The sequence below is a fragment of the Drosophila sulfurigaster genome, chromosome 2R, assembly GCF_023558435.1.
Source record: "Drosophila sulfurigaster albostrigata strain 15112-1811.04 chromosome 2R, ASM2355843v2, whole genome shotgun sequence".
Lineage (NCBI taxonomy): Eukaryota > Metazoa > Arthropoda > Insecta > Diptera > Drosophilidae > Drosophila > Drosophila sulfurigaster.
Genome location: NC_084882.1, coordinates 23,591,427 through 23,604,681, shown reverse-complemented (window position 1 = coordinate 23,604,681; position 13,255 = coordinate 23,591,427). Strand labels below are relative to the sequence as shown.

Sequence of the window (13,255 nt, the reverse complement as noted above, 5' to 3'; positions counted from 1 at the left end):
GCTGTCAAAGCTCCGCCAACGGGGCTCGCTTAATTGAAAACGACAAACGCGACAACGGCAACATCGAATTGGACTTATAGTTCTCTCTTCTGTTCTGTTCCGTTAAGCGTTAAGTAATTGCACGCATTGCGCATACGCAGCGTTGTCACGCTGGCCATTGTAAAAACTGCAGGCTTATTAGCTGCTTATGCCGATTGATCATTGAAAGCGAACGCTTTCGCATATGTATGCCGTTCGTTCTCACTTTAAGCCGCTTTGCTGCAAGCTGCTAACGCTTAAATACTTAACAAATAATTTCCCACGTTGCCAGTAAAACGCATTGGTTTGTTTTTTGTGCTGTGTTGCCACTGCTAACAGCAGCAGCAGCAACGAACAGCAGCAACAGCAATGTTGTTGTTATTAATAAAGTTTAAATAAATTTAATTAGTGCAATGAATGCAATGCTACGGAAATTGCCAGCAAATTGCGCGACAGGCGGCGGCATTTAAAACCACTGTACGAAAAAAAAGCGAGTTCAGCAGTTTTTTTTATCGATTTATATTAATGCAGGTAGTCACTAAAAAAAACACAGCTAAAGCATACCCTGCAAGAGAAATGACTTTAAATTCCATTCCTAACTTATTTATAAAGTTATTCCAAAAGCGTAGTTTAAAAATGTAAATTAGAAATGCTTCTTTGCTTATCATTTAAATTTTTAAGTATAAACATAAAAAAAACAGTTTGCATACTTTTACTTTACTCTGCATTAATATTGGCTTTGATGAGCAGTTAAAAATATGCTTTGTGCTGCACTCAATTAATAATGGCAATTATCATTGCGTAATATTTTTGCTGTTTTCAGTTCAGTTTCAGTTTTTTCCTCCCGCTCTTATCTTCTGGCTCGCTGCCTGGCTGCAACAATCTCCATATTTGTCGCATTTTTGTGCGCTCAAAAGCATTCCAACTTTGTGCAGAGATATTTGTAAAATTCTTAATGCAATCAACTATCCCGTACAATGCTTTTGCATTTTCATATTCTTTGTATATGTTTTTGTGTCTCTGTGTTTGGCTTCATTATTTTTGCATTTTCGGACTAATCAGCTGCAATCAGTTGAACGCAGTGAACAGTGGCAAAACAGTCAAGCAAAGACAACGCGTCGGATACGTAATGTTGTTTATTGAATTTGTCAATAATTTGACAATATGCCGACCGCAGCATGCGGTGCAATGTGGTTCGGTTCCATTTGCAATGCGATGCTACTACACAACAACTTTTGCAGATATGCAAACAACAAAATGCGTCGCTTTATTTGTGGCAACAAAACCAAAGCTATTCGACAAGCAAATTATTGTACACACACACACACACACACACACACACACACAGTTGCACACAACACATGGATGTACACACTCAATTGCTGTTGGCATGTGAAAATATTAATGGCGCTGCGTCAACATATAGACTACTAATGTGCCGCGAGGGCTGCCAAATGGCAAACACTTCCGGCTGAATTCTCTGCACTCTCTTTCTCTCTCTCTCTCTCTCCGAGCCAAGCATATTCCTTATTCCATCCGTTGTCCAATGTCCGTCCGTCCGTTCGTCCGGTCAGGTAACTACTTTGGGGTGCGAGTGTTGTTGTGGGTGTTGTTGGAGTTTGTCGGTGAGTGCGCACTTATGCACTCATAAAATATTAACAAATTCATTCGTTACTTTGCCCAAAACTCACTCTCTCTCTCTTTCGTTCGCAACTCTGGCAGAACAAAGACGATTACAGGCGACTCCCCCAAACAGTAACAGCAGTTAGGGCAGCAGATGTCCTGTGCCCCTTTCCCCCGTTGCCAAATCGCATGCCGCCCCCCGCCCACTCCATGCATATGAAAGTGTCTCGCATGGACGATACGAAGAGTAGACAGTGCGCACAAAATACGGTTACAATTGCACACTCAGCATACGAATTACAGCGTAAAGGCGAAAAAAAAGCGGAAACTTTTTTTGTTCCGGATTGGTCTAAATGAAGTCAAGACTAGAGAGACACAAACACAGTGCGACAGCAATCAAGTGGCAATGGTCAAAGCAGAAATAGACAAAAACTACAGACACACAGAATGTTAAAACAATAAGCATATGGGCGGGTTCGTTGTTGTTTCACTCGGAGTTCGATGCTGATGCTGAGTCTGAGGTGTGTGTGTGGGAAATATTATAATGGCCCCAACAATGGGCGAAGCTGGCTGGCAACGAACATTGTGCAAATGGATGCTGACCGGACGCGCGCCATTTGTTGTGTCTGCCTTTGTCGGGATTAAGTTTTTGCACAACTTATTACAAACTATAGACACACATACACACAGACACATAACAGACTCGTATAAATTTATAGGCAACACGCACAGCTGGCACAGCAACGTAACTGTAACATTGTTGCTGCTGTTGCTTGGGGAGTTTTTGGGTAAATAAATTTCTGTGCTTTTTTTGGCGCAACAAATTACTGCAAAATATTTTGCATGAGCAGCGTACGCATAAAAGTATTTACAACAAAAACAAACAAATATTTGCGCATGCTACACACACACACACACACACACACATCTATATATACATCGCATCGCATCTATATATTATGAGCCGATTACGCATACGTCATGTGAAACTTGTAACAGAGTTTTGACAAAGTTTAGTGCGTTAAGTGACTATTTGAATGACTTAGACGCAGTCAGGCAAAGCAAAACTTTCTGATGAACTGACTTTGCATAGTTTCTCATTTGACAAATGCCGTGCATACAGAGGATAGTATTATTGTGTTACAAGTACTTTTGGTAGTAGTTAGAGCTTAAGATGTGCCTTTGGCTTGTGTTTATGAGATCAATCAATCTCACCTGAGCCCAACAGCAATACAGCTAATGCAAACTTCGGGGACTTTGTAACGAGTTACGAGTTACGAGCTGATGTTCTTGTTGTTGTTGTCGTTGTTAACCCACTTCATTCATACTTAAAACACGCATAAATCCTTTAGAAGCGCCGCATCATCTACAAGTCACTTTGGGGCTAAGGCCCAACTTTTTGTGTTTTTATATTTTGTAGAAATCCTTTTGCTTGTGTTTCTACGGTGCTCAGCTGTGCGTGCAATCTTTTTGTTGTGTTCTTTTTTAATGCCTTGCACAAGTTAATAATGATTTGTTGTTGTTGTTGTTGTTGGGGCTGCCACTGGTCAGGTTGGTAATTAAAACTTTAAGATACTTTTTGAGTTGGGCCTCAGTCCCTCAGTCCGCAGCCGCAATTGCCGCAACGAGTGGCAGAAGTAACAGCAGCAGCTGCAGCACTTTCAAAGGCGCTGAGATGATAGGCAAAGTTGGTCCTCATTCCATTCTCCCCCCTCCTCCGCCTGCTTTTGGCTAGCGAAGCGCCGTCTCGGTTGCACATTAATCTTTATTACAAGTGTTTGTCATATACTCGTACACGAACGTCGACGCATGTGGCAAACTGGCTCTGTGGCACAAGCAGAACCAGAAGCGTTTGTCACTGCCTCTGTCTCTGTCTCTGTCTCCCGTCCCTATCCCTATGCTTGTGTCCTGCCTTTTATTTAACAATTTATTACATTTTCAAGCCTTATTTTTTTGTAAAATCATTTAATCCATTAGGCAAACAATAAACGGCTGAGTAAGCATATTATTTCACAATAAAACATAAGCAACTTTACACGACTCGCTCCCATCTTCTAACCAATCCACTGTCCATGACAACTGCGCACAATGATAAAATGTTATATAATTTATTAAAATAATGCACAAAGAGAGCAGCCCAAAAGTGGGCGACAAGTGCGTGTGTCAGCTAAGACCCAAAGCATGACTTGCCCAACTCAAATTGAATAAAAATGTAATCGAAATTGAAATCGAAATCACAAACTCACAATCGTCGCAATCGAATCGAGATGAAATAAAAATAAACTGAATGTGCAACTAAGCCTCAGGTGTTATGACTATCGAGGCAGGGTAAAAATGCAAAAAAAAAAAGAAAGAAAAACAAGAGAGGGGAAAAACGATAGCATACTTTTGTGGGCAATGCATTTTATTGCGAGTCATTTGCTTGTAAATCACCAAAGGCAGACGACATTGATAAAGTTGCAGTTACATTTTAGAATGTAAATATTTGCCTGCACTTATTGCTCACTCCGTCCATGGGGCATATATGTTTGCGGTGGAGTATGCGACGCGAGAACGTTAGCGAACATCGACTGGAGGGAGACTGAAGCCGAGGCGCGCCAAAGTAATTTTATGGCTTGTAACGCAGCATATAAATTGCATCTACACATGTGAACACATGTAGACATGTAGTTCCATCTATGCATACAAACATGAACAAATATTCTATAACACCCCAGCATCCACAACACACTCAGAGTAACACACAGACAGACACATACTAAGAGATGTTGAGGGAGCTATTGGATAAAAGTTTACCACTAAATTCGTGCATTCGCCATTTGTTTTAACGTGAGAATTGTATTTCTCGTTTTTGTATTTTTATACATTTACAGCCATGTCTCACCTTGATAAATTACGTTTATGGGGCAAGCCAATACGTGTCATGGCCAGCAAACATCAGGCCGTACAGCTGCCCAAGGAGGGACAGCCGGACGCGGGCCTGACACGTGACTACTCACAGAATCCGTTGCATCGTTTCAAAAAAGCCCGGCAGCAAGAACTATCAAAACATCTACCCGCCATCGGCGACACTGCATTTAAGTAACATTCCGTAAGTATCATCATATCATATCGTGTCTAGCTAGCTAGCGTTTAAAGATATAGTTCGCCCGATACACCCGATGCGCCGTGCACAGCTGGATTTTGTATTTTCATCAACGCCACGCGGGCAATTACAATTACCGTTATGAGCAACAGCAGCAACAACAGCAGCAGCAGAAGCCCAGAGCAGAGCGGTGGCAACTCAGACACCCCGTGTCGCTTTTGTCTGCCAAATATGACAAAGCGCCCCGCCAGGTTCTTATGGCGATGCTCCGATGGCAAAGAGGGTGAAGCTGCCGTTTGAATTTATGTTTTTATGCTCCAGCTTTCTCTCTCTCTCTCTATGTTGCCTCGCTTTGTGGCTGTGGCAATTTCTGCTGCCTGCTGTTCGATGTGCTCGGTGTGCTCGGTGTTTATGCGATATCTATAGACGCACAGCATGCCAATTTAAATCGATAGCTGTTAATTTTACGAATGTTTCTCAACAGCTCATCCTGCACTGAGGATGACATCAAAGAAGCCTTCACCTCCAACAACTTTGAAGTCAAAGCATTCAAGTTTTTCCCGTAAGTACACAAATTTGTGTTTTCCCAATTTTAAACAGTTTTAGTTAATTGATTGCTGATTGATTTCTATTCGCAATTTGCAGTAAGGACCGCAAAATGGCGCTGCTGCAGCTGTCGTCGGTGGAGGAAGCTGTGCTGGCGCTGATCAAAATGCACAACCATCAGCTGTCGGAGTCCAATCATTTGCGTGTGAGCTTCTCCAAGTCGAACATCTAGAATCCGACCCGGGGTCAGGTTCACTGAACTTGACTGAGTGCCAACAGCAGCAGCTATCCGCTACGGCAGCAGATCTTTTGGCAGCAACAGATACAATCTATAATTCGTAGTACAAGCGGCGTGCAGGGCAATCGCCACAACACCCACTTCAACTGACAACCAACAGCAACAACAACAGCAACATTTAAAGCGGCAACCACAGGCAAAACTAGAACAACAAACAAACCCAACCAATCCCAACCCATCAACAAACAGCAGCAAAACAATCGATGCAAGAGCTATAGCTAATCTAAATAAAAAAAAAATATATATATATATACACACATATATACAACATACAAATTCTAAAACAAAGAAAAACAAATACTGTTTTCCCAATATTGATCGCAAATTCAAAACAAAACAAAACAAAACAATTAATTATAGACTCCAACTTATATGATGAATACCAATTCAAATGTTTGCCACAAGTGTGCAGCAAGTAAAAAAAAATACTAAAAACAGATTTAAATAAAGCAAAGCAAAAGAAAAGAGCCCACTAAACAATCAGCGACGTCGTATAATCATAAGCTTAAAGTTAATACTATATATGTAGTCGATAAGTCTAGTAAGTTGCATTGAGAGAAACAAAAACAAAAGAATACAAAAAAAACAACAAAAACAAAAACAAAATTAGTTGTAATTTGAGTGCACTGTACTGTGTTTTGGTTTTAAAAAACATCAGCAGAGAGAAGTCAAAGCGAAACAAAAAAAAATCTTAAACTAAAATTATAAAAATAACGACATTTATGTTTAAACAAAATGATGATGATGAAGTGCGCAAACATTTTATTATGTATGAGTATTTACTGTTATTATATTTTAAGTGATTGCAGCACGATTGATTGATAATTCTGATTTCTACAAGTGAAAAACAAAAACAAAACACAAAAGAGTTCAACTTAAAAAGCAAACGCGCAAATAAGATGTTTTTAAACGTTTTATTTTTTTTTATTAAAATTATTAATTTTGTTAGTGGTACGATTAATGTTAAAAGTAAATCTCAATATTAGATCGAAAACGTGCACACTAATTCCTAAGTGTACTCGTAATTGAAGAAGCCAAGCAAAAAGGCGCTGAAAAAATGTATTACATTTAACATAAAATAAAATCAAACTATTGTCGGGCGTGTGTGAAGAGAAGAGATCCCATCATAAAGTTAGTACGCCTATTCGTTTAGCATTAAATCAGACACAAAACAAAAGTAACTCTTTTAAAGGCAGATACAACAGAAAAAAACAAAAACAAAAAAAACATAAACAAATTGAAAGTAAAGCGTACGTAAAATCTTCTGTGTGTGTGTATATGTAAATGTTGTTAAATTAGAAAAATATTATTATATATACACAAAATGAAAACAAAAATATATACTGTATAATGGATATACATATGCATACAAAAAAGGAAAAGAAAAAACATAAATATTTATAGTAAGTATATATATTTGAATATATATTGAACTACAACAAAAACATGAAACAGGAAATAAAACAAATTTTAAGATACGAAAGTAAAATCTCAAATCTAGGCCTAAGCATACCAATATGAAAGACATATAAGTGTTTTTAGCAAAAACGAAAACAAAAACATACAAAAAAAAAGAACAAAAAGCAAAAAAGAAAAAAACTCAATGATTTTTTGATAATTTTACAAAATGCCCACACTCACACTCACACAAACACACACAGAGACACAACCACACACACACAGAAAGACACACATATACAGAAACAGACAGGCACGACTAATTATACACACATCAATGTTTATATATATTTAGAAAGTGAAAATAATTATTTATACTATGTTGGCGCAAAAGAACAAAAAAGAAAAGAAAAATAAAAACAAATATGATTAATAAAAAAGTAAAGTAATTGTAATTGTAACTAAATGATATGGATTTAGTTTTTAAGCATAAGTAGCAGTGATCGTAATTTAAAATTAACAATTAACAAATAACAGAAAATGGTAAATTTGAAAACTTCAAAAAAACGTGTACGAAAAGCAACAGTAAAATTGTATTGTAAAATGTGTAAAATTTAAAAGGATATCATTCGGATAATTGCAGTTATCGCGAGTCAGCTGCCGCTAAGTATTTAAACTGTCGGCAATGAGTGGAAAAGTATGACAAAACTCGACCACAGAATAGAAGCAAAAGATGGAAAAGGATTAAGGAAACATAGTTTAACCATCGCAACCACATTTCTCATTCAACTCAAAAGCTTAAAGTACATTTTTTTTTAACTAAAAAAAAGAACAAAAAAAACAAAAACCAAACATAACTAGCGTTTCATGTATACATTCTATCCTAATCTAACTTTACCTAATTAAAAAACTTAAACTTATAACTTAACTTAACATATGCTCCATGTCTATGCCTATGTCTATGTCTATGTCTACTATATATAGATACATACATACAAACATATATACACGTTTTGTTAGCGCATCGATACAAGGTAAACAGAGATATACATATACATTATATATACATATATATATATTAATATATACAGATATATACATATATATATATCAAACCCACGACTGCTAGAATTTCAAATGAGAACTCTTGACAAATCAAAAAATTTCATACAAGTATTTCAAAACAAAACAAAACAAAAACTACTATAACTACTAATTACAGCAAAACAAACAAAACAACCAGAACCCAAGCAAAAGAAAACTTCAAATCAATATGTGAAAAGTTAAATCATAATACAACTAGTACACACATAATAATATACAGGCAGACAGACAGACAGACAGATTCACATCAAACTGCAATCAATCCAAAATGCATAGATAGAAGGCGGCTGTACTCTGGTACACAGAGCGTTCAAAGCGTAATCAAATATTTAGCCCAACGATAATATAGATACAATTTGCGCTACAGCGTGTTTATGTTGATAATGAAGAACACACCGAATAAGCAGCATGCGAATTAATAGAACTACGTACACATACTCGTACATATACATACAAATACTTATATACAAAATGCATACATAATGAGTGCAAAATAGGCAAATGCAGCTATTTGAAAACAAAAACAAAAAAAGGAAACAAAACGAAAGATAAAAAACAACACTAAAAGTATTACTTTACCATGTAGAACACACAGAGATACATTGAAGAATTTAATAATTACAAATTTATCACATAATTGAATACATTTAATAAACAAACAACAAAAAACAATGAATGAAAAAGAATATAATCTAAAATAACGAGCAAAAACAATTGCCTAGGCAGCGTCAGTTGGAATGCAGAGTGCAACCTCAACTTTTGCCTCTGGTGCCTGATTGTGAAATCATGAAAAGCAAATAGTTGCATACACTAAAAATTAACAAAAGTATATATTAAAATAAAATTTAAAGCAAAAAAAAGAATATATATATATATAATGATAATGATACAAATAATGAAGCATAGCAAAAACAGTTATAAGTTGTACATTTTGAGCTGCAAAACGAGATTTTACCAATATGCAAATTGACGCATAATCAATTCAAGACTAAATATGAATATGAGTAACATACATACATATATACAAAAACATACCCCAAAAACATAACACACATGCATACAAACATACATACAACATATGTACGTACGCATTTTAGTTGTGAAGCTGAAGCCAGCCCACATATTCTACATACAGATGAACATACAACATGCATGCGAGCTATGTCAGTGTATAAGTAATTGTATCGTAGCTATTTAACTATGCATTATTGTATTGAACAAAACAAATACTAACAAAATAGTGGAAATATGTGGAAACAAAATGGAAAAAAGTAGTAGGGTGTATAATTTACAAAAAAAAAAAACAAACAAAAAACTTTAGGAATACAGTTTTTATTTAAACGAAAACAAAATCACATGCGCAACATACTTATACATATAATACATCAACAGAAACATATCAACAACATTTGTCACACGAGTACGAGTTGTTCATTTTTTAAAAATAGACACCACAATCCGATACCCAATTCCATTTAGATTCAGCCATTTGCCACATAACACAACACAACCATCCAATCCACAGTTTTTAAGTGGGAAGGATCAGAGTATGGAATAACAAGAAATACGAAGATGAGATGAAGCTTTTGAGAAGGAAACGATAGCATTAGAAAATAAGATTTATCAGAAGTGCAGCAAAATCGTGAAAGTTAAATGAGAAATTATTTTAAGCACATGGAACGGAACAGGATTCGCGTACCAGGTCGTGTATCGTCCTTGTAGACAGTGAGTCATAGAAGGAAAAGTTGATGAATAAGCATAGAGAATTTGTTAAATATTTTGCCAACCGAGAAAGACAAAATTAATAATTAGTTTTATAGTTACAGTATACTTTTTTATGAAGTTTATTTCAACGTGTTTTTTGGTACAATATTTTATAGATTTTTGTGCTCATTATCAAGTATTTTTAGTAGCATAAATTTATGTGTGGTTTTTTTAGCAAAAGTAACAAGTGAAAAGTGAAAAGTAAAACTTGAAGAGCGAAATGAGAAATGTTGATGCGTTTGTTTGTATTGAGAGTTTTATCTTGTTTACTTTGACAGTTGGGGCAAACGCATACACAACTCAAGTATAATAAAAGTAAAAAATAAAATAAATGAAAATATATATAGAAACAATCATACATACTTATATAGCTAGCGAAATCTGTGTTTTACTTGCTTCTTTGATATTGACTTTGTTAATTAGATTTGAGTTCAGTTTTCGTGAATTGAAACACACTACAAAAAGAATAAAAAACAAAAACAGCAAAAAATGCATACAAGTTTTAAAACAGAAGACAGAAGTTCCTAATTTTTAGTGAAATGATAAAGCTAAAAACAGAAACTAACAAGACAATTTGCAGCAGTGAATTAAAAAATAAATATACAAAACAATAACATAAAAAGAAGATAAAGAACATAATGAATAAAAGTCACATTTAATTCGTTTTCAATTGCTTTACCATTTACTTCAATTACAATACTTTTCTTTACTTTCCTTTCATTTCATTTCCTTTCGTATCCTTGGTCTGTCTATACATTTTGTGCGCGATAGTCGCAAAATTATGGCAAAATTCAACTAGGGTCCAAGATTTAAATATAATAAATTATATTAAAGAACATTACATAAAAAAAGAACTACAAACAAAATGGGCTTATGATCTGCCAATTGGTACCCAATTTTCGAGTTCATAATATCTTATCTACTAAATACTGAAAACCAGCGAAATGCATGCACAACTCTCTTTCTCTCTCGCTATTCTACAGGCACATACTTACTCATACACTCAAGAACACAAACACAGACACAAACACTCATTCGAATATAGACACATCACAGTTTTTACAGATATTGCCAAAAACAAAACAAAAAACAAAAGAATGCTAAGTAAAAGAAACATGTATCCCTGATTCTGAATTGCTTATCTAATGAAAAACTATGAATAAAATCACGCGAAACAATCAAAATCGAACTTTGAAACATTTGTTATAACCAATTTCTTAAATTTACACCAAGATAAACACTTTTAAACATTTGTGCTCTCTAATTGTACAACTTACTCGTAAAGGTAAATCAATAAAAACAAAAATAATCATTTTATGCTCTAAAAAATGAAAGTAAACATTATGTTTACGTAACGCAAGATTTTCCTCACCAAATTTTACTATAAATCTATTATGTGTATTGTATATAAAACAAAAATAATGAATAAGTATATTGATATATTAAAAAGAAAACAAAAAATTGCGGTTGCAACAATGAATGAATCCAAGAACAACATCTGAGCGACTTCAATTAAATAATACAAAGAACACAGCAAGAAAATGAAACGTAATGAAAAAGAACTATAAGCTAAAATATACATTTTCGATTTTCACGTGAATTTGAATGGGCACTGCAAGAATAATAAAACAAAATGTTTGAATTGAGTATTCCGATTCAGCTTGATAGGTAAACCAAACAGCAGTCACACTTTGAGGTGTGGTCTCAGACGTGAAAATTACTTAAAAATTCAATATGAAGCATGTGGTAAACTGAAATAATGAATTAACAAGTAAATGAAAGAATTGTGCGCGGAGGATAAAATTTCAAACAATGAAATGAGATGAATATTTGTTATGTTACAAGCATTAATTAATTATTATAATATTAATTATTATTGAGAATATTTGAGAAATAAATACAAAATAAATGATTCAAATCATTAAAAACTATACATTTTTGAATGTGTTGTACTCAATTTTAATATACTTAGGCGCTGAGGGGAACTTTGTCAGTTACTTCTCCGATTACTTATACATTTTTTACATTATTGTTAAGTTTTAAATCATATTTTTATTATTAATTGTATTATAAAACATAATATGAAATAATATGAGTTGTTACACAAAAAACACAAAAACATTTTTAAAATTGTTTAATTTGTTTCGCCTAGACACTATCCAAATTAAACATTAAATATCACTAATTTTAACTGCAATTACTTTAAGATTTTATGTTTATCAGACAAAAAATGTAACATGTAATATTCTTATATTTTTAATTTTGTATTCAGAGCAAAATCTTTTCCTTTGAACATATGTTTAATTTACACAATGAAATACATACATAAAACGTCTATATTGTTTATTATTTCTGATTTCTAGTCCTTGCGATCATAGCAATATGCGGCAGAAAATGGTCGGGACATACTTTGTTTTCCAAAACGGATATAAGTATTCTTGTCATTTTGGAGTTATAAAGGATTAGCTTTGAACGGTGAAAAGTACCGAATCAGCACGTGAAATATCAGGCGAACATAAATATGCAGAAAGAAGAAATATATCAAGTCACTTGCCTGCTGAGTAGCACTATCTATCGACTGTTCTCTTTAGTTGATGTAACCCCAATGTATGCTACACAAAATTTAATATTTTGAATCAATGTCATTATCCTTGCTATTTAAGTATGTACTCCTGGTACTTCAATTGCACCACGAGAAAGTTTACCAGCGATCCCGTCCAGAAAAACAGTTGCTGTTGTTGGCTCCAACGAACGTTAGAAATGTGTTAAATCAACAGGTGAAATATCAGACTAACGTCAGTCAGTAGCAAGTAAGATATCCCTGTATTCAGTTAATCAAAGTCAATTTCGGTGTTTTAGATGTTTCAAGACTGGTGAAATACCAGGCGAACAGAAATCAGCAGCAAGCAAAAATACAGCAAGGGACTTTCTTATTGAGTAGCGCCATCTGTTGTTAGTTCTCGCAATGACGAGTTATAATGGTGCATCTTTCGAAAATTTAAATATTTTTACAGTAACATTGGCGCGCTCATTTAAATTCTGAAATTTTAAAATGAACAAAAGAAGTAAAATATTTGTTAAATTGAAAAAAATTATTTTTTCCCTTATCTTATTAATTAGTCTTATTAGTCTTCCCCAAAAATACCAGGCGAACATAAATGAGCAGCAAGCAGCGCAACAAAAATAGTGCATTACGACGAAGGGTGGCGGAAGGATCATCTTCTTATAATTCCGTGACGAAGAGATGAGCTTGCATTTTTTTGGTGACTTCAAACTGCCATGAAAGACTAAAAAGTTCAAAGAAAGCTGATGAAATACCAGGCGAACAGAAATCAGCAGCAAGCAGAAAATCAGCAAGTCAGTTGATGTGGCGCCATCTATCGATCGTTTTCGCAAAGTCAATAAAGTTGGTCACTCCT

At 34.7% G+C, this 13,255-nt stretch overlaps 1 protein-coding gene across 1 annotated transcript in view; it reads left to right on the top strand.

The window, feature by feature from the left end:
• Positions 1–10,934, top strand: part of LOC133837474 (polypyrimidine tract-binding protein 1) — a 166,688-nt gene extending 155,754 nt beyond the window's left edge. The window contains 4 exon segments of the mRNA XM_062268250.1: positions 4,515–4,660; positions 4,662–4,732; positions 5,211–5,288; positions 5,372–10,934. Coding sequence (XP_062124234.1) covers positions 4,515–4,660; positions 4,662–4,732; positions 5,211–5,288; positions 5,372–5,504 — 428 coding nt within the window. The 3' untranslated portion in view covers positions 5,505–10,934.
• The last annotated feature ends 2,321 nt before the right edge of the window (positions 10,935–13,255 follow it).